At 41.7% G+C, this 18,760-nt stretch overlaps 1 protein-coding gene across 1 annotated transcript in view; it reads left to right on the top strand.

Annotated features, from left to right (window-relative positions):
- The window catches only part of sez6b (seizure related 6 homolog b), a 59,675-nt gene that overhangs the window by 25,478 nt on the left and 15,437 nt on the right, over positions 1–18,760 (top strand). Inside the window, exons 2-4 of the mRNA XM_067247053.1 lie at positions 2,844–3,584; positions 4,434–4,567; positions 14,728–14,920. Coding sequence (XP_067103154.1) covers positions 2,844–3,584; positions 4,434–4,567; positions 14,728–14,920 — 1,068 coding nt within the window. The remainder of the gene's footprint in view (positions 1–2,843; positions 3,585–4,433; positions 4,568–14,727; positions 14,921–18,760) is intronic.

Below are 18,760 nucleotides of genomic sequence, written 5' to 3'. Positions count from 1 at the left end.
TGATTGTCCACAGTGAGCTCTTGCAGGCCCTCTCTCTCAGCAGTTGGCACAGAGAGCGAGGAAAAACTGAAATGAAAGCATGTCTGGATTAGAGCTTGTTTAAGGGGGGAGAAGAGACTTTAATTGCTCTGGCGTTGTATTGCCTCACAAAGAGCCAGTAAAGCTAATCTGCAGCTCAGGGGTGAGTGTTTGTAGCAAACAAATAAGAAGACATACTGTATCTGGGGTAAAAGGCATAACAGGGGAAGGATTTAGGAAAAAATGGTGTAGAATTGCCGGATTTCAATTAGAGAAGCTGCTGAATGAAGTAGATTTTGAAATCCCATTAGGAAATTGAGGGAGTACGTTCCTTGCCATTACTGTATGTCTGAGCGGGGTCAAAGTGGAGTGAAAATCTGCTTATGAACACAATTAATAGTTCATCTAGGGAGCTGTACATGTTGGCTTCTGAAGGGATTATAAACCTTGTTTGTCTGAGCCCAATAATGTATCCTCCCCTTTGAGACTATTGAACACAAGACAATTGTTGTTGAGAGTGACCGCTGTACTTTTTCCTGCATCCATTATACCTGGGTAGACTTCTCTGGTCCTGTATTGAGGGAAAGCAGACTCACATCAGCAGAGTGCATCACTTGGCGCCTCTCAGCTACAGATCAATGCAGCTCCACTGATAGCCAGTGTCCCTGTATCGATCCGCCCTGCCTTCTCTTTGTCCCCGGTCATTATGGAGATGGTAGATTGACCTTTTCCAAAGGCGTCTGACCGCAGGATAGGGGGGAGGGGGGTGGGGGGCAGGCCAACCGACATTCTTAAATTAGAATCTGGCTCTTTATCTCATAGCTGCTCGTGTGAAGTTTTGCAGTGGAGCTTCCGGGTGATGCGTTTATTCACCTTGCAGCAGTTCTGTACTGGTTTTCCGTCTGCTATTGCGAGGTCTGATCTCTCACTAACATTGGTAGTCCCACCACATTGCTATGATAAAGCTTCGCATTTCATGATAGAAAAGAAAGAAAAAAATAGTGGTCAATTATTAATGCAAAATAGCAGATAATCTAACTCTTTACATTATCTCTCCATCTATTTTTTGCCTGTGTGTATTGGCTAGGCTGGACTATATAGAGGCATGTGCTGTACTGTACAAATACAGGATAGATATCAAGCCCTTGGGGGTGGTGGGTGGGTTCAGACTTAATTCAAGTGGATTGACAATGCTTACCTGATGTTCTTGGATGGAATCCCATGGCAATTGTTTGGGGGGTTCTCAAAAGCGTAAAAAAAAGGTGTAGAGTTATTTTACTGTATTGATCCTTAACTCAAGATAAGACTAATCCTGTTGTGGGTCTTAGAAAACCCAAGTGATTAACATCAAAGTACCCCTCAAGGAAATTCCACTCTCTTTTTTTCCTTTGTATCAGCAAGGTGGTGTGAAAAGGTGTGAACTTGAAGATTAGAAACTTAAAAAGAAACGTAAAATACTACAATACAGTATCCCTATTTAATATTGAGGCTGTTTAGTGCTACAGTCTGCTAGAGTCTGTCTGGCAGCCAGTCTGTTGACTGACTGCTTCTTTCCCCTGTCTTGTGTCATTTGTGTCATTTGCATAAGTATGACTGACAAGTGTTAGTGTAGGTTTGATGTAATCCCAGCAGTCGAGTCAATCCTTTTTTAAACTCCTGCTGCCTTGGTAAGGATAGATACGCTCCTTGCAATTGTGACACCTCAGAGAACCAGGAAGAAATACAGTCAGTCAGTTCCGTTCAATTGGAGATATGATCTTTTTTCATGGCTTCCCATCGTGTCGGATGTCTTTCGTTGCGCTGAACAATGCTGCCGAAAGGAAGAGTTTCTGGGTAGAGAATGTGATGCTGGTACAATAAGCCCTGATTGTTTGAAGCAGATTGCTATTAGCTCTCAGAGAGGGGGGAGCTATTATTGCGGAAATGAAGCGTTGTTGAAGAACACTTCCCAAGGTAGATGACACCCTCCTGAAGGGCCTCAGATTAGATTTGACCAGGTGTGGGTAGAAAGAAAGCCACCCTCTCTACCTACACACATTACATTTGTTCATTAAATCTGCTCAGGATTGAGCATTAAGTCCCATTAACATGGATGGGGTTGGAGCAGGATCACTAAAATGAGCAATTATGGAGTGTCAAAGCCATTATTATTGGTACTGCTGCCTGGGTTTCCAAAGAATGACTCTCATAGCACTGGTTCCACATCGCTATCAGTGCTCTTAGTGCCTCCAGCACTGTTACTTTGTGTGGATTCCAATGATAATGTCACTGTTGACAGCAAGGTGTCTGGAACCCACTCGGGGCTCAGTGTTTGTAAGCAGCACCACCACTGCTTGGCTTATTGAATTTTTATCAGTGCCATGAAATAAACAGTGGGAATGACAGATGTATGGTCTGCAAAGGTTTGTGAGGTTCCGGGTTCCCGGTTGTGACGCAAATCCGTTATCAGCCTACTGTGGTGTGCTGGCTCATAGCTTTCACTGATCTGATCGTGGTACGCACCTCCTGGGATGTATTCCATCATTTCTAAACCGGTTTAAATGGCCCCCGTCAAACACTTATTGTTAATGGTTTAACTTATGGATTTCTCAATTTGGCAATTAAAGCATTCAGAAAAACAGTAAATGAATTCTCACATTCAAATAAATGAGTCAGCTTTATACACTTGAATTAATAGTTACTCAAACTCTGCTCTCGAAAAATCACAAAAGAAGAAAAACTATGGAAAAACTTTCACATAGAAATGTTGCCCATAGAAAAATATTCTATTGGTTGATATTACCGATGTGTCACTAATGTGTTTTTTTACTTGGGCTTTCTTACAGGCTCCCTGACTGAAGATGGTATACCCTTCACCCAGAGTGGCCAGTCTCAGAGAGGAGCCAGGCCCTACCCAACCACACAGGACACAGAGAGAAATCACCAGCTTCTTACTACAGCCCCGCCGCTTAACGTCCCCAACCACCACCCTCTTTTTGATGGCTTCCTTGTGCACCAGCCCCAAAAGGCTCAGACCATCAGTGAAAGGCAACATGACTTTGAGGACAGTGGGGGAGCGGGCCATGATCCCACAATGGCAGCCCTGAACACTCCCTTCACAAATGACCCTTCTACTCATGATACACTGGCTTTCTCCAATGTTGCCACAACCGCCGTTACTACAGCATCTACAGCGACAAAACAAGTTGACCCAGGAGTTGAGAACGGGGTACTGTCCGATGGAAAAAAGACTGGCCCGGTTAGAGGAGATGGCACCCTGGATATCCTGACCACGCAGGTCATGCACACATCTGCACCCCCCCCACGCACCTTCACCCCCGACTTTGCCACTCCAATCGCATCTCAACAGTTAGACATCCCAACCACAACCACCCCTGCTCCCTCTGCCATGACCACTCCAGCTGAGAAAGATGCAGTGAGTACGGTTCAATCCTTGACAGAGCGTGAACTTATCCCATCTGACAACTGTTCATCGGTGTCACCACGGATATCTGTCGATATGAATGAAGAAACCACTACAACCACTATAACTACAACCACCATTACCACCACCATTCAGACCCCAGGTAAAACCACTCTGTCACCCTCAGTAATTTACTTGAGATATTTATGTGAGTATAAAAATGCTGTGCTCCTGAAAATTTACAATTGTGGCTTTGTTTTGCAATCTCACGTTACTAAACAGCAAGGGGGACTGAAATTAATTCTAACATTAGTATTCCTGTTCCACACACTCAGACAAGAGCTCCTGGAGTGGTGAGGGGCTGGGGGCCCCAGATTGCTGCAAGAGATCTTCAGACACTTTGTTATTGCAAGGAGGCAGAGGAGGGAGAGAGGAAGAGTCCCAGCTTAATTTATGGCAAACCCACAGACACCCCCTCAGAATTGATTGGTTATATCTCAAGATATCCTTTGCAGGGATATTTTATCATGCTTACATGCGCACATCACTATTCAGGGTACAATGACGTCACCTTGATATTTGGTGATGCAGTAGCGGCCAGTCTAATGAGACGGTTGGCAAAGGGAGTGTGTGGTCACTGGTCTAATAAGTTCTTCCTGTGAGGAACGTCTCCAGTGTATTCTGCTTATCAGGAAGAGATAAAGAATGACGGTCAAGCAGAAAAAACCTCAAGGTGACCCCTTTTACCTTATCTAATTCTTTAGCACACATCTGAGGGGAAATGTGTCGATCTTAACACAAAATTAAGAAAAGGATAGAAAGAAAGGGAGATTGACGTTGTGTTGAAGTTTGTGTGTGTGTGTATGTGTGTTGTAGCGCTGTGGGGGAGGTCTGGCTCTGATTGGCTCAGAGAGTCAGAAGTTGACAAGAGACCTTTTAGGGAAGGAAGCTTTTAGCAAGAATTGCTTTCATATTCATGTTTTCTATTTGTGTTCTTTTGTTGTCTTTGCAGTACCTTGCCACTTCAACCTGACAGCACCAGATGGCTACATAGAGACTCCGCAGCCACCGGGTTCCTGGTATTATTCCACTGAGGACTGTGTCTACACTGTTACTGTCTACATGGGCTATGGTGTGGAGATACAGGTCAGAGTCCATTTTAAATATCTAGTTCCATGGTAGTAGTAGACGGAATGAGTATCTTCTCTGAATCTAGAGGCTGTGGATCACTCACTTGCTTTGATGTTCGTTTCTTCATTTAATTATCACATAGTGTCACATGCTAACACATTTAGAAACATGCGCAGTGCATCAGTTGTATGGCTGTCAATGCAAGGCCTTGACCACTTTTAATAAATTAGAGCTATTTCAATAACGAAAATTTGCAAATGTTTAGTGGCTGAGAACGAGACAAATCTGCGAGCTCATGTCTATTTGCTCTGGCAGATTGGTCTCCGGCCGCCCTCCCATTCAACCAGATTTACACCCGGCATTCTCTGACAACAGGGAACCCGTTTCCTGGCCATTTCCTGAAATGTTATCTTTCCTACATTTCCTGTCATCCTGCACTATATCTGTCACAATACATCTGAAAGCCCCCCACACACACACACACTCCCCCCACCCCCTAAAAAAAGTCATTGGCTGAAAAAAAATACCGGGCCAATTGCAACCATTCATCTGATATGAGGTGTTTTATATACAATGACTTTAGAGAGGAGCATCGATGAGGCGTAAATAACCAAGATGACGTTTTGTTGCTCTGATTGGTTGTGTCCAATTCTATCCACTTGCGTCCAGGGGCATTCGGGTCTGGGCCCATTGATAACACCCCTTTGAAATCATAAATGAACTGAGAGGTTCCAGACTAATACACATTTGCTAATTGGTCTGGCGATGCCAGGCTATTAGTGCCTCTGCCCAGCACCACAAATTATTATGATCTCCCCTCCCCATCTGTACGCTATTTACTGTCATTGTACGGCAACTGACCTTTGGCGGGCTGGCTCAATGATTTAAAGAGTAAGTCTGTCTCTACCTGAATAAGCTCATCCTCAATGATTAAGTTCTGAGCTAGTCATTCTGCACTCATAAACTATACAATAGCCATTACCCTGCTGACCTTCCAGCTGCTCAGGCTAATATATTTTGCCTGAAAATTTATATGCAGCAGCAAATCATCCTCAATGATGCATCACAACGTAAATATTTTCAGTAAGGGGGGGGGGAGGAGAGATGAGCAAAGGGGTGGGTACCAAGGCGTCCTCTCCTTACCAAGGCTTGTTAATGCCAGGTACAATGTATCTGAATGCTCTCTTCTTCACTTCAATTATTCAAAGTGATGTACAGACAGCGCAATTCCACCTCCTAATGAATTGCTTATGGATTACCCGTCTCCTTGCTTTTGTTTGTTTACAGGTCTCTTGAAATGCCCTTCTGTTGAACTGTCTCCCAAGTTCCTCTTTACCTAATTAAAGGAGCCTCATCATCATGCTGATTGACAAAATTCAGACAGAGAGGGACACTTAAAATGTTTTAAGACCTTGCTCTATAGTCAACAGATGTCCCTGTGCTTCTAGCATTCATGATACCAATTCTTCTTTTTCTGGAATGATGTGGAATAAAGTACTTCAAAGGTTTTTGCTGGACCAGGCGGCTTGACAGAATCTTAGAGCCCCTTTTTTTGCGATCAAGTAGCCTACATGAAAAAGGATATTTCTTTTCTTAGACTGGGTTGGATTATTTTTTGAGGCAGCATTTGTCGCTTTCTTACAGAGCTTTATTGTGTGACCTCCTACACATGCTGCGGTGGCACAGTTGCTTTGGGTATCAGAGTATTTTATAATGACTGTACTTGGAGCGGACAATAAAGAGGCCATGGTTACTTTTGCACCAAGTAGAAAAGTCTCAAGACTCGGAGTAATAACACAACTAATTTAAGCCTCACTTCAAATTCACACACAGACTTTTCCAGGGAATGTAGGTCTCAGCTTGTGGTGGACTGTGGCAAGGAGCGTGCATGGGACCAGGTGTGTTCACACACTCTTGTCTTTCAAGATTTATAGGAAGGCAATAGAGAAAGAGAATGGGTAAAAGGTGTATATGGAGAAAGGGAATTGGTTGAGAGGAGGAGGTACAGAAAAGAAATGGGGTTGTGTGAAAGGAGACACCAGGAGAGCGGGCTCGGCTTCAAGACAGGTGTGACCCTGAGGTGAGCTCTGATCTCAAGTGTTCCACCTGGCCACTTCTGTCTCTATCTCTCTCTCTCTGTCTGCCAGTCTTTCTCTTTCTATATATATATATCCTCTCTATCTTTCTTACTCTCTAGAGGGGTATTTTATAATGGCATAGTGCTACTCATCAACACAAGCTGTGGTGCACTATAGCTGTCAAGACAGCCTACGAATGGCAGTCATTTCCTGACTAATAAAGTGTCTATGAAACAGATTGGGATGAACTTTTGTCATTTGGTTCATCTCTGGTCCCTGCTACCTTAAAAGGTTATGATTTTGCAATGCGAGCAGAGTATTTATTTAAACGTCTACATTTTTTGTGCAGCCTTGGTTGATTTTATTTTTTTCTCAGCATCATACACCTTTCAAGATGCCTTGAAGGGCTTAGGCAGTAAGCACAGTGCTTTGACTCAGCTTACTGTGGGTTTTCACACTCAGTTCATCACAAATCCACATCTTTTTTCTCTCTATGGCTTTGGTTATTCCCTGAGATGGGCTTGGAAGAACATGGATTTTTATTGTGTTTCAGACTTAAAACCCTAAAGGGGGAGGCAACCAACACTTGAATCAGAACATTGCGTTGAGAGAAAATCTATTCACCTTCCCTGAAGCCAAGCTAAAGATCCAACAAGACGTACCATAAAGTTCGACATCAAATTTCTGCCTGGATTGATATAATTTGTTTAGGAGGCTTTCGTATGTAGTTGTATGTTAGTGTTTCTTCAGAGAAGAGAGGCTTGTTTCACTTTGGCATACATTTAGAAGTGTTAAATCTCCGTACTTAAATACATGTTCAAGAAAAAAAGAACTGTAAAATGTGATCAGCTGCACTGATGTCAATTAAAGAAGGTCACTAAGAGGAGGAAGCTAGAGATAACTTCTTTGAATGAAGCTGCCCACTATGAGCATGACCATCATCCATGGGGATCATTCTGTGTCTATGGCCTTTGGCTCATTCATTAATGGGTCGCTGAGACAGAGGACGACATTAAGTCTGCAGAGTCAACGATGGGGAGAGCTGGTCACACTTTACTGGATGCAAATGATGGTGTTGAAACCAAGTTTAAGATTAGAAAAGACCAGGGGCATGTTTGGTAGATTACATGATCAAAGCTCAAGACCTGATTACATCGCTAACACCGTAACTAACACACAGCTCAAGTGGATTTATCTGTCTGATAGCCTGCCACAAGACACAGCCAGGTTTGTGTGCCTGTAGGTGTGTGTGTACCACATGGAAATGTGTTTGTTGTAAACTGGTACACAGTGAGAAAGAAACTAATGTTACCTATCCTGTGTGAGAAGTGCATGCAGTATATGATATCAGATTGCACTTTTATTTTGAAAATGCCTTTCTGTATATGCTGAATAATTGTGTCAGTTATGACTCATAGTTCCAAACACATGTAGACAATGGCTTAATTATTATGTTTTCAGATGTCTTAAAGCTGATAAATTATGTTCTTGTCATTGTTTCCCTCTCCTATCCTGAATACTAGATATCAGTCAAAGAAGCGCAATGATAGGTCCTTCAAATGAACCACGCAGCTTAAAGCTCCATGCCTAAAACGACTACAGGTATTAAAAGTGTCCTGCGCTTGGTGTTTGCTTCTCCCTGGAAGGGAATTCGAAGGTGGCAAAAGATTGGATCTGCGGATTAGAGCAAGGAGGTATTCTGAATAGATAGCAAGAGCTTGCCAAGATTTCACTGACCTTTGGGAGGAAGATGTTTTTGGGTTGTCCATGCAACGGTTCCACAAAAGTACTCGCTCTGTTTGTATTCAAACAGCCTAGTCATTTTTTATGCCACACCAAAATTATAATATATTCTAAACCAAACAGTTAGATGGGTTACCCACAAAGACAACTTTGTGTTTTTGACGTGTTTGCTTATTTCCATGAAGGCCGTATTCTTATTTCAACGTTTAACAAAAACCTAAGCTATAACTGTATAAGTATTGAGCATTTTAACATTTGGCTCTTAGTTCTCTCACACACCAGGAAGTCTCAATACAGAGCAAGTCTAACATAATACAACATAGACCACTAACCTCAATACAGTCACTAGCTAAAAAAGAACATCCCATAATATCCCATAAGCCCCAAGTAGGCTGCTGGAGGGTCCTGGTACTTTAAACGATGTTCCCTATCTCTGTCTAAAGTGTCGGGTAAGCCCTCTGCTATAATCCAGCAGAGCACCTACATCTCTCTTCCAAAAATAAAATGCTTCTGCCTCTCCCTCATGACTGGGATGAACTCACTCTGCCAGGAACCAGACACATTGAATGACAGCAAAGCCTTGCGTCAGCCCCATGTGGTCGAAGAAAGACAACCACTTTTGCTTTTCTTTTACATCTGTATCTCTATGTCAGACAGACCTCACCTTCTCCGGGTCTTCCCTTTACAGCCAGCTGCTATTCCTGGCCTGAAAACTTGGTCTTCTCAATTTCATTGATTGATTTTCCCCCTTTCTGCTTTTTTTTCCGTGAAAATGTTCTTGTCATTGTTTCCCTCTCCTATCCTGAATGCTGGATATCAGTCAAATAAGCGCATAAGGTCCTTCAAAAACAAAAACAAAAATACAAGACGTGAAATGACAACGGGTTCCCTCCAGAATCTTTGTTAACATCACACCAGGGAACAGAAAAACACAGTTATGCACTTCGGATGGCATCGCAGCCTCTCTGGTCACCATGTAATTGTCCACTTGTCAACACTACTCGCATCCCAAGACTCAGAGCTCAGGCCTCTTCCCATTAAGACAGGAGGATGGTCAAACATGCAAGAGTAGTTTTTGACGCACACCACCGTGACTAGGACCAATGCTGCTACTTTCTGACAGAGTATGACCTGCCACATTCTGCCATGTGTATAATGTGATGACTAGGGACGTAGGTACAGTAGCATATGTGAGCACTGTGCTCTCTCACTGACACATGTGACACCAAAGCTAGCATTTGGGAATAGTTGTTGGCTTCATTCTCCACCTCCATGGCATTCTGTCACACAGGGAGGGAAGGACAGGGAAATAAAGACAAAGGGAAATTGAAAGGGAATATACTAAATCCTTTTTTCCCCAACGTGTGTTACTTTTCTATCCCTCTGCCTTGCACTTTTGTACTGCTTTATTGTAAGGAGCCACATGTGCAGTTATGAGTACTGCTGAGCTGAAGGTTTTTAAATGATTAAAGGAGACCGCGGCTCCTCAGACTTTTGATGAGTGTGTTTTTTTGTTTGAGGTTTTTGCCAGTCTTCAATCGTCACTTTTTGTAGACTCCCGCTCTCGTTTTGCTGAAATGTAGTCTGAAATTTGAAATATGAGGAGGAGGATGATAAAGAGAATTGAAAGAAATTAAATAAGTGGAGTCTACCTCAAGAAAGACTGAAATAACAGAAAGAATAGCTCCTTGTAAATAGAGCCTGCATCTGAACCCTACTTGAAAGGAGTTGTTCAATCAATATGTGTTCTCAGGATAATTCACCTCATTCCATTCAAAGCTAGCTATATTGTCAGCTATTAACCTCTGTATGACAAAAAGGAAAAAACTATTAAATCAATCTTGGGGGAAGTTGTTTTAGTTTTAAGACTTGGAAAGGCTATAAGATTATACAAATATTTGTTTCTTTCTGGAAATAGAAGACTCAGGTTGTACACAATTTATTTCAGTGCATTTGACCATAATGACACAGATACAGTACATAATGCAGACTCAGTAGATATTGGCAAGTGTAATGATGTTGATGAGGATGAAGATGGTGATGGTGATAAAGGTGACAAGGGGGGGGTGATGTGGTGGTGGTGGATAAAACTACACTTTATTTATGTGTGTATTTTTCTTATTATTGATAATTATAAGAGAATTCAATATATTCTCATTGAACCAATAAGCAGTCCTTCTTGTTACAATGCTGGTACAGTAAAAAAAAATTATTTTATGGAACAGGCCACTTTGTCATATTGTATAATGCAGCACATCTAAATGTTATTAATTTACCCTATATACCTTCTGTTGTTGTTTTACATTGCTTGCTTTTCTTCCTCTGCCATTATTCTTCCTTCACAATTCTCCAGCTTCACTCGGGCATATTGCATAAAACCAATTTTAGCGACTGGCGTTCAGAGATTGTGGCGATAATGAAAAAAGCTAGGTGAGGTGACTGTTAAAATGAGTTAAATGGAGACAAGGAGAGCATGTGAATGTGTTGTGTCACAGGAGGAAACTAATGATGGGAAGAACAAAACTCTACCATACGGCTATTTTACGTTGTAGTTTACTCCCATTTATTTTGAGCATTTTTGGCTTTCCTTTGCCCCATCTCACCCACTAGCGTAATTATTTTTCACATACAACTTGAATTATCTGCAACTTAAGACTTTATCTTACAAAATCCAATACATACAGTACATCACCACATGGTTTTAGCATAAAATTGACATTTTAGCTTCCAGAAACCAGTCTTTACATAGTCTCTCTCATGACTGTGAGTGCAAAGTGTGTTTTTTCTTGCCATTCTGAGCTTCTTACTTTACAGATGTACAGTACAAGCACTTGGCTCTTGGCCTTCATTTTTTGTGTGGTACAGCCAGGATGACCTCCTACAGATCGACATTAAAGCTACCCCTGGAACAAGGATTACTCTTGTGTTGGAATACAAAAGGGCTCCAATATAAGACTGACTCAGCTGAATCTGACACAATGTTCAATTTAATTTCAAAGAGGCCAAGTAATTAAAGTGCTTTTCTCTGTTGTTCATCTGGCTTCAGAGAGGGACTGTTGGGTACTTCAAGGACTACAGACGAATGTAAGATTTTTTTCCCCACCTCTAGTGCTTCCTTTTGCATGCTCTGCCAAGAGAGTAGGCTGGCTGTGTTAAACATAATTTCCGACTTGTCTCTCTCCATCAGTAGATGTGGCAGCAACACACCACTAAAATGGTCTATGATCCTCTCTGAAGTTGTATACATCTAACCAGGAAGCCTATTTTTTCCTTATCAGATACACTTATCTTTATTTCCACAGGTCTCTCTTCGAATAGAATCTAGAATAGTATTGCTTCATCCAATGGCTCAGACATTTCCTTAATACAAAATACTGTGGATGATGCTAGTTTCCCCACAGGCAGCCCCCTCTGTGGGGCGGGAGGGACCACGTCTGTGTTTCTTCCTATATCTGTCTCTGCTTACCATGGCCCCGCTCTTCTGTCTGGAACAGATGTTCTGTCTAGTGCTCGATCATTTCCTCACCTCCTCTTAATCAGTACTTTTAATTAGCAAGCCTCACATGCACGCACACACACACACATATATTGTACCGTAGATACACATACCAACACACACACACACACACAGAAGTGGGCCACTAAGATAGGGGATGAGCCACCTAATTAGAGTAGACTCCTTCTTGTTTTCTGTCTCTCTTTCCTGCAGCACTGTACACCATGGGGAGCCTGAGAGGAGGACAAAGAACATTAGTTAGAGGCTGGGGGTGCTCTATGTTGCTACATGTTGTTGGTAGTATCATGTACTTGGGTGTGTGTGTGTGTGTATGGGAGGGGGAGAAGACAAAGGAAGCTGCTTTGTTTAGTGGTAGTGTCACATTTACGACACTCACACATGCATACAGACACACACCCTTCTCATGCTCCCTCTCATGAACACAGAATTGAAGATGCTCTTCATTCATAAACATGTTAAAAAAGAAACAGTGTTGTTATCAGTGGTAAGCATTACGTAATTGAATTCTCTATTCTCTTTTAAATAAAGTTTTTGAATCAATTGAATTGTTTGAATCCAACTTAAGGTTAAAATTGCTGAACTAATTGGTTTAAATCACTTAATTGAGATTTGAGAAATATAATACATTTCATGGAGTAGTTTGATACATTTAATTGGGATTCTAATCAATTATTCTATTCAAATTAACAAATGAAAGAATTTAAAACCAATACATCTAATTACATTTCCAATTTGACCTTGTTAAATATAACCAGAGCCAGTAAAATGTCAAACATTATTATTATGTTTTGACTCCCTCTGTATACTGCATGTTACACATGCATAACACGTCTGTCAGGAACACAGATTTCAGTTTTTCTTGACTTCAATGTAAAGCAAATTAAAATGTTATTCTGACCAAGTTAAATAAGTAGCTAGTTAAGTTATAACACGACTACTACCCATCCACAGATCATTTATGAATCAAGTTGTTTTAGCTAGCTGTAGTATTGCCATTCTGCCTAATTAGCCTATATGGTTGTAATGTCAACTAGGGATGTTTTGGCTAGATACTGCAATTAGCTAGTGGCTTGAATCACAAAAAGTAAGGAAAAGAATAGTAAAATATGAACCCTTGCAGTCAATATGTGGATCCCATACTTCACTGTCACCTTCTCTCATGGTACAAGGTGTGGTTGTAGGGTACATGAATTTGGGTTCTACCAAAAAGTCCTGAAAAAAAGATCAGATGGCAGAATGATTTTATTGAGTTTGTTGTATTATATTTTCCTTCCAAGGTATGCCACACTTATGTTGAGTAAAATAAATAAATAGGCTATTCATTGACGGTGCCATTTTGTTTACCCCTTGGTCATTTTAACATTAAGGTATAATTGGTATTTTAAGGTGCTGTTGACCTTGTGATTGCTTAATTAAGCAATAACATTGTTGTCGTTGTTCTTACAGTCTGACGTGTGTATTCATCTTGGGGATTATGCATGTTTGAGGTACTGTAGGGGTTTGGGACTCATGCCAGCACAAATTGGATTAAGTCTCTCAATGTTATGGAATTGCTTTATTATCATGGGGTGCTCTGCATAATGTGATTACTCAGTGATGCCCCTTGTCTGGCTGTGTATTACCCACTAGCCTGTTCATGAGTCCATTAACATTCTGTTATAGGTTGGTGTTGTGCATGGCTCCATCTTGATATTTGGTCATGTACATGACATGCTGATGGTAGATCCCAAATTAATGAAGAACATTGTCCCTGTTGCTTTGGACAAATAAACTCAGTCTGTAGTGCAATGGAAATCAGTCTTTCAGTCTTTTAATGTGTTTTTGGGAAACAGCCATCGAGTGAGTGATGGCTACTGTCTGCTACCTGTCTGCACAGACTTAATAAACCCATGTCCGACTGTCCCTCCTGTCGTCCTTGCTCACTGCAACCAGGCAGCTTGGACAGGGCATTTTTCACATTCTTTGTTCTCCCATTTGACCCAGGTCAATCCAATTCTTCTCGTTCTGCTGGCTTTCATTTTCTTCGTTGCCCTAACTGCCACGTCAATTCCCCTGAGGAAAACCAGGCTGCACAAGACAGTGGTATTCCTTCACTCACAGGTCAAGCCCAGGATCTGTCAACCGCACCACACAGCAGTGCATTCTGATAGCCCAGACTCAGAACATGCCAGATCTTTCATTCCCTAAAAACATAACCCACTTCCTCACTTCACTTCCTCCGAGATGTAAAAGTGCCAAGTACTGAATAGCTACTCATACTGTATGTGTCTCCTCGGCTGGGGACGGGCTAACTGATTCCATCTAGTGTGTGGTGAAAGAGACGAAGGGATATCTTTTAAGTGGTTTTACATGTGTTAACCCAGCGGAGAGACATGGAGCTATATCTCACAGGATGTGTGGCCCATATGATGGGAATCTTTATGTGGGGCGATAGGTGTGCTCCTGTCACTAAGCTAAGCGACTGTGTAATCCCCATTATCATGAGGTGAGAAAACAGACGGTTTATCACAACACATAGTAGCGTTTGTTCTTATCACTTGTTGTCACTGATGTGCTTTCTGATCCCATAAATATCTTTGTCGAAATGTTGGTTATTTGTCTTGGCAAAGTGATTTTCTCAAATGCTGTACAGTATGCAGCACGTCTACTTAGAACAGGGAATGGCTGTGTGTCATCACATACCCTGAGTGATATGTATTTAGACATGTACAGACGTCCTCTAATATTGGCTTCTGATCGTCGTACCCACCCGGCCCACCTCAAGTGTGTGTCTCCATTGCTGAACCAGTCCTCTCTCCCTTTCTCTGTCTCTCTTTCTCTGCCTCTCTCACCCCCAGATTATGAACGTGAGTCTGTCCGAGGGTGACAGAGTGACATTTGAAGACCTGGGAGGAAGGGAGCCTGTCATGTTGGCCAACGAGTCCATCCTGATGAAGGGTCTGGTGGTACGGAGTCACAGCAACCAGATCACCCTCCGTTTCCACAGCGCACGGCAGGACACCGCCGGCTCCCTCCTGCTACGCTACCAAGGTGCGTTCCAGACAGCACATTCGTAATACGGCAACGATCACATGAATGCCACGTGGTTAGGTCAGCAACCAACAAGCAATGTCACAATACCTGCATTGCAAACAGATAAGAAGAACTGCTAGAATTGTGACAAGTCAAAAAACGAAACACGGGTGTCAAGGGTGTTGCAGTTTGGAGAAGGTGGAGACGAATGTCAGTTGAGTTTAGCTTAGACCATGCACAGGATACAAACACTACATTACACCAACAGTGGACCAGCTACCTTGATTGCAGGCGAGTCCTACTCCCTGCCTGTCACTAAAGGCAGATGGAAGAAACATAAATGACTTATGCCCTCTGTGCTCAAATTCCATCTGCACATTTGGCCCAACTCCTCCTCCGCACCTGTTTTCTCTTGTCAACATAACGTGTTCATGTCATCCTGAAAATGACAACGGTTGTCAATTGGCCGTGTAATTAGATGGGCAAATTGCTGTGATAATCTGTTTCTAATTGTTTCTAATTGTATTCAACCAGATATTTCAAAAGGAGAATTAATAGTCTTGGAAAGGTTATGAGCCTATTTAAACATTACTGTAATAACATGATTTTGTTTCTTTTTTCCTAACCCAGATTCTTTTTGTCTTTAGGAACTAATGACGCGTGGTGTTATTGTAGTGCAAAGAAAACTTGTTGAATGCCATGCAAAATGTTCATGCTCCCGGTTCGTTCTCCGTAGCCATAATGTCTCCATATTTCTCCCTTCTTTTCATCTCTCCCCCAGGGAAGTGTGTGGGTGGCATATGCCACCTGTTGCAGAAAATGTGAGAGGTCCTCTATTAAGGAACATAGTCATGATACACACTGTACTGTGTTTGACAGAGTATGGCAACATATTGCCTGTAATAAATTCCTGTTTCTAAGCACAACCATTGATGGCTTCACCTCGCTCATGCAGAGGATAAATGAAAAGCATACGCAGTCTTGTGAGGTAATGGTGATGGCTTTGCCATGTGCCACTATGCAGCAATGCACCACAGTGTGCTGTAAAGTTTCGTAAAGTTTCAATTACATTTTCTGCAAACCATGTTTGTCATCATGCAAACCCTCTTTGAAGCATGCTCATAAAATTCATGATGATCATCATGCAATCATGGATTGACATAACCTGTAGCAGCTAACTGAGATTAGAATTTGATGATAGCCAAAAATCTCCATCATAGACAGAAGTAATTGCAATCAGACTCCATGCAGGGAGAGAACCCCACAGGGCTCCTTTCCACTAAGGAGGAGCAGATTGACCCACCCGCCAAATTTGACTGAAAACCTTGAAACCAATGAAATGCTGACAAATGCCAGATCCTGGCTAGACTACTGTGTTTCTCAGACTGATTAGGAAATGACAAGTTAAGGACATTCTTGGATTACAACTTCTATATTTCCCATTTTCTTTTTTATATTATCCCCTGCTTTCCCTTTATTTATTTCTTTATTTCTTTATTTGTTCTCTTTCCACATCTCCCTCTCTCTCACCTCCCCCATCCTATGCATGTGCACTCTTCATGTCTTTCAAATTAAATACAATATTATTACTCCACTAGGGTAAACTTGGTTGCAGATAATCTCTTTGTTATCTATATTCTCTTCCTTTTTCTCCTTGTGTCTTTCTCACTAACTCTCTCTGTCACTTTCTCTCTTTCAATGTGTGATAGTGTCAAACTACGTAAACTCCTGCTCTGCTACTGAACAAATACTTCAAGCAATCTATATTTGTTCTCTGTACTGCTATTTTTGCAAGTCTATTTCTGGCGTATATATTTATTGGCAAAGAGACACAGTGATTGGAGTAGCTTGTCCTGCAGTTCTGAAAGCTGAAATAGGATGCAGATGGTTTCAACTCAGTATGTAATAAACTTAAGTCAGAATTTATTACAGGCAAGGTTGTCTTTACCAGAAACCCAATAAGAAAGAACTTTGAGGTGATAGAACATTCTTAAAGCACTTACTTGAACTCATTTTTAAGATTTAAGTGGACAATTAAGAGCTTGTTCCAAAACCTCCTTTTGGCAGCTGTTCATTAGAAAATGCTTCAAACAAAAATAGCTCATCTTACATTTCTGTTCGGCTTCACTTGAAAGCAGAACACTGGGAAGTGATGTTCCACAGTGTTCTCACCCTTGCGGTCTAAGTGAGTGAATGAATGAGTGACTGAGTGAAAGTGAGAAGAAACAAAAGGAGTGAGCGAGCGAGCTAGTGGGAGAGAGAAAGCCATTTGATGAAAAACAAGAATTAAGTCAAAACAAACATCCATCCCCATGAGTCTGTCACCCCCAGCAAGGCTTCAGTCTTGACAGTCACATCTGTGTGTGTCATCACCCCGTCTCAGAGCCCCACAGGCAGTCTCCAGAGCTGGGGTGCCAAGCTGCTGCCTCTGTCACATTTCAGTTTAATAGTAGGTACTTGTTTCCCCCGACTGAGACGGCAGTGCTTGTCCAGTGATGGTCTGAATCAATGACAGAGCGAGGAACTATCCAAGACCTTTGTCAGCACATGTAGGTGCATGCACGTACACATTAACACACACACACACACACAAGCTCAACATCTGTGTGTCACTGCCCTTTTGCCCTCGTGGATTGATCGGAAGGAATGTAACGCATCGCCTCTCTCCCTTCCTCTCTCTGTCTCGAACGTCCGTCTTCCCCTGCCGTTTGTCAACTGGCAGATGATGCTCTTTGTCTGCCTGCGTTTCCCGTCAGTAAATACATCTCAATTAATCCACGGATGAAATATGATGGAGGGCATAGTCCATTGGAAAAACAGTAACTTGGCTCGATTTTAAAACCAGAAACCAATGTCAAAAAAGAAAGAAAAATGCACTAGGATATTGGTATCAGTGTTAATAATAGTAATGGCTTTTGCATGTCAGTGAAGGGCAATGTGAATTTCATACCAGCTGTTTTTCACTAGATCATGAGATCACTGCCCCTCCATCTCCACTAGCAGTCCAAGTATTCCAGTTTTCTCAAATGTTGCTTTTCAAACGATATTCCTGAAAGTCTGTATTCTGACAATCTGGTTTCTGCAAGATGGTGCTCTGTGATGCAGGGGCTAGTCTCACCAGAATCCTTATTGGATGAAAATCACTCAAGTGTGAGAAATTGATTTCAAACTTGGATGTGTTTAATGACCTTTATGACTCCTTCCAGTAATAGTGACCATCTCTACTATAGAAAAGTCATTACAGTGAAATGATTCTCCTTAAGCTAATTAGAGGAGACAGAATAGATTATTTACTCAATTAAATTACCTCCATATTAGTCTTTAATAGGAAATACATTGCTTAAATTGCAGCAGCTGCAAACTGGATTAAGTAAGTAAGCGTGTCAGAAAAGAACAAGACATGGACCGTACCCTTCTCAGTCATGAGAAATGCTGATTGTCTATGAACTACATGGAAAGGAATACATTGTTATTAGCAAGTACTACAAGTTGGATTTCGCGAGTTACATGAAAATCACTGGGTTTTTCAGCAACTCATTATATTCTGCTGGAACTGACCATGTGTTAGATTCTACTGTAAATTAGAAGATTAAAGATGACACAACACGTGATGAAACCAGGGCTTGTGATGAAACCAGGGCTTGCCAAATTGTTACCTTTGTGTTTTGCCACTTTGTATAGCTGTTAAAATAGAAGGTGTTGATGTTATTTCCATGGAAACAAGGGTTTTTGCGTCTCAGGAGAATGTATACAGCTTTGTCTGTGTGTATTGTTCATTGCAATAATGAGCCTCATCCAATCCTTACTTTAACTGTCTCCCATCATTAAATGTATTATGCTACATCAAAACAGCAGACC

This window comes from Osmerus mordax, chromosome 11 (genome assembly GCF_038355195.1).
Source record: "Osmerus mordax isolate fOsmMor3 chromosome 11, fOsmMor3.pri, whole genome shotgun sequence".
NCBI classification, from domain to species: domain Eukaryota; kingdom Metazoa; phylum Chordata; class Actinopteri; order Osmeriformes; family Osmeridae; genus Osmerus; species Osmerus mordax.
This window is presented reverse-complemented; position numbering and strand designations above follow the sequence as displayed.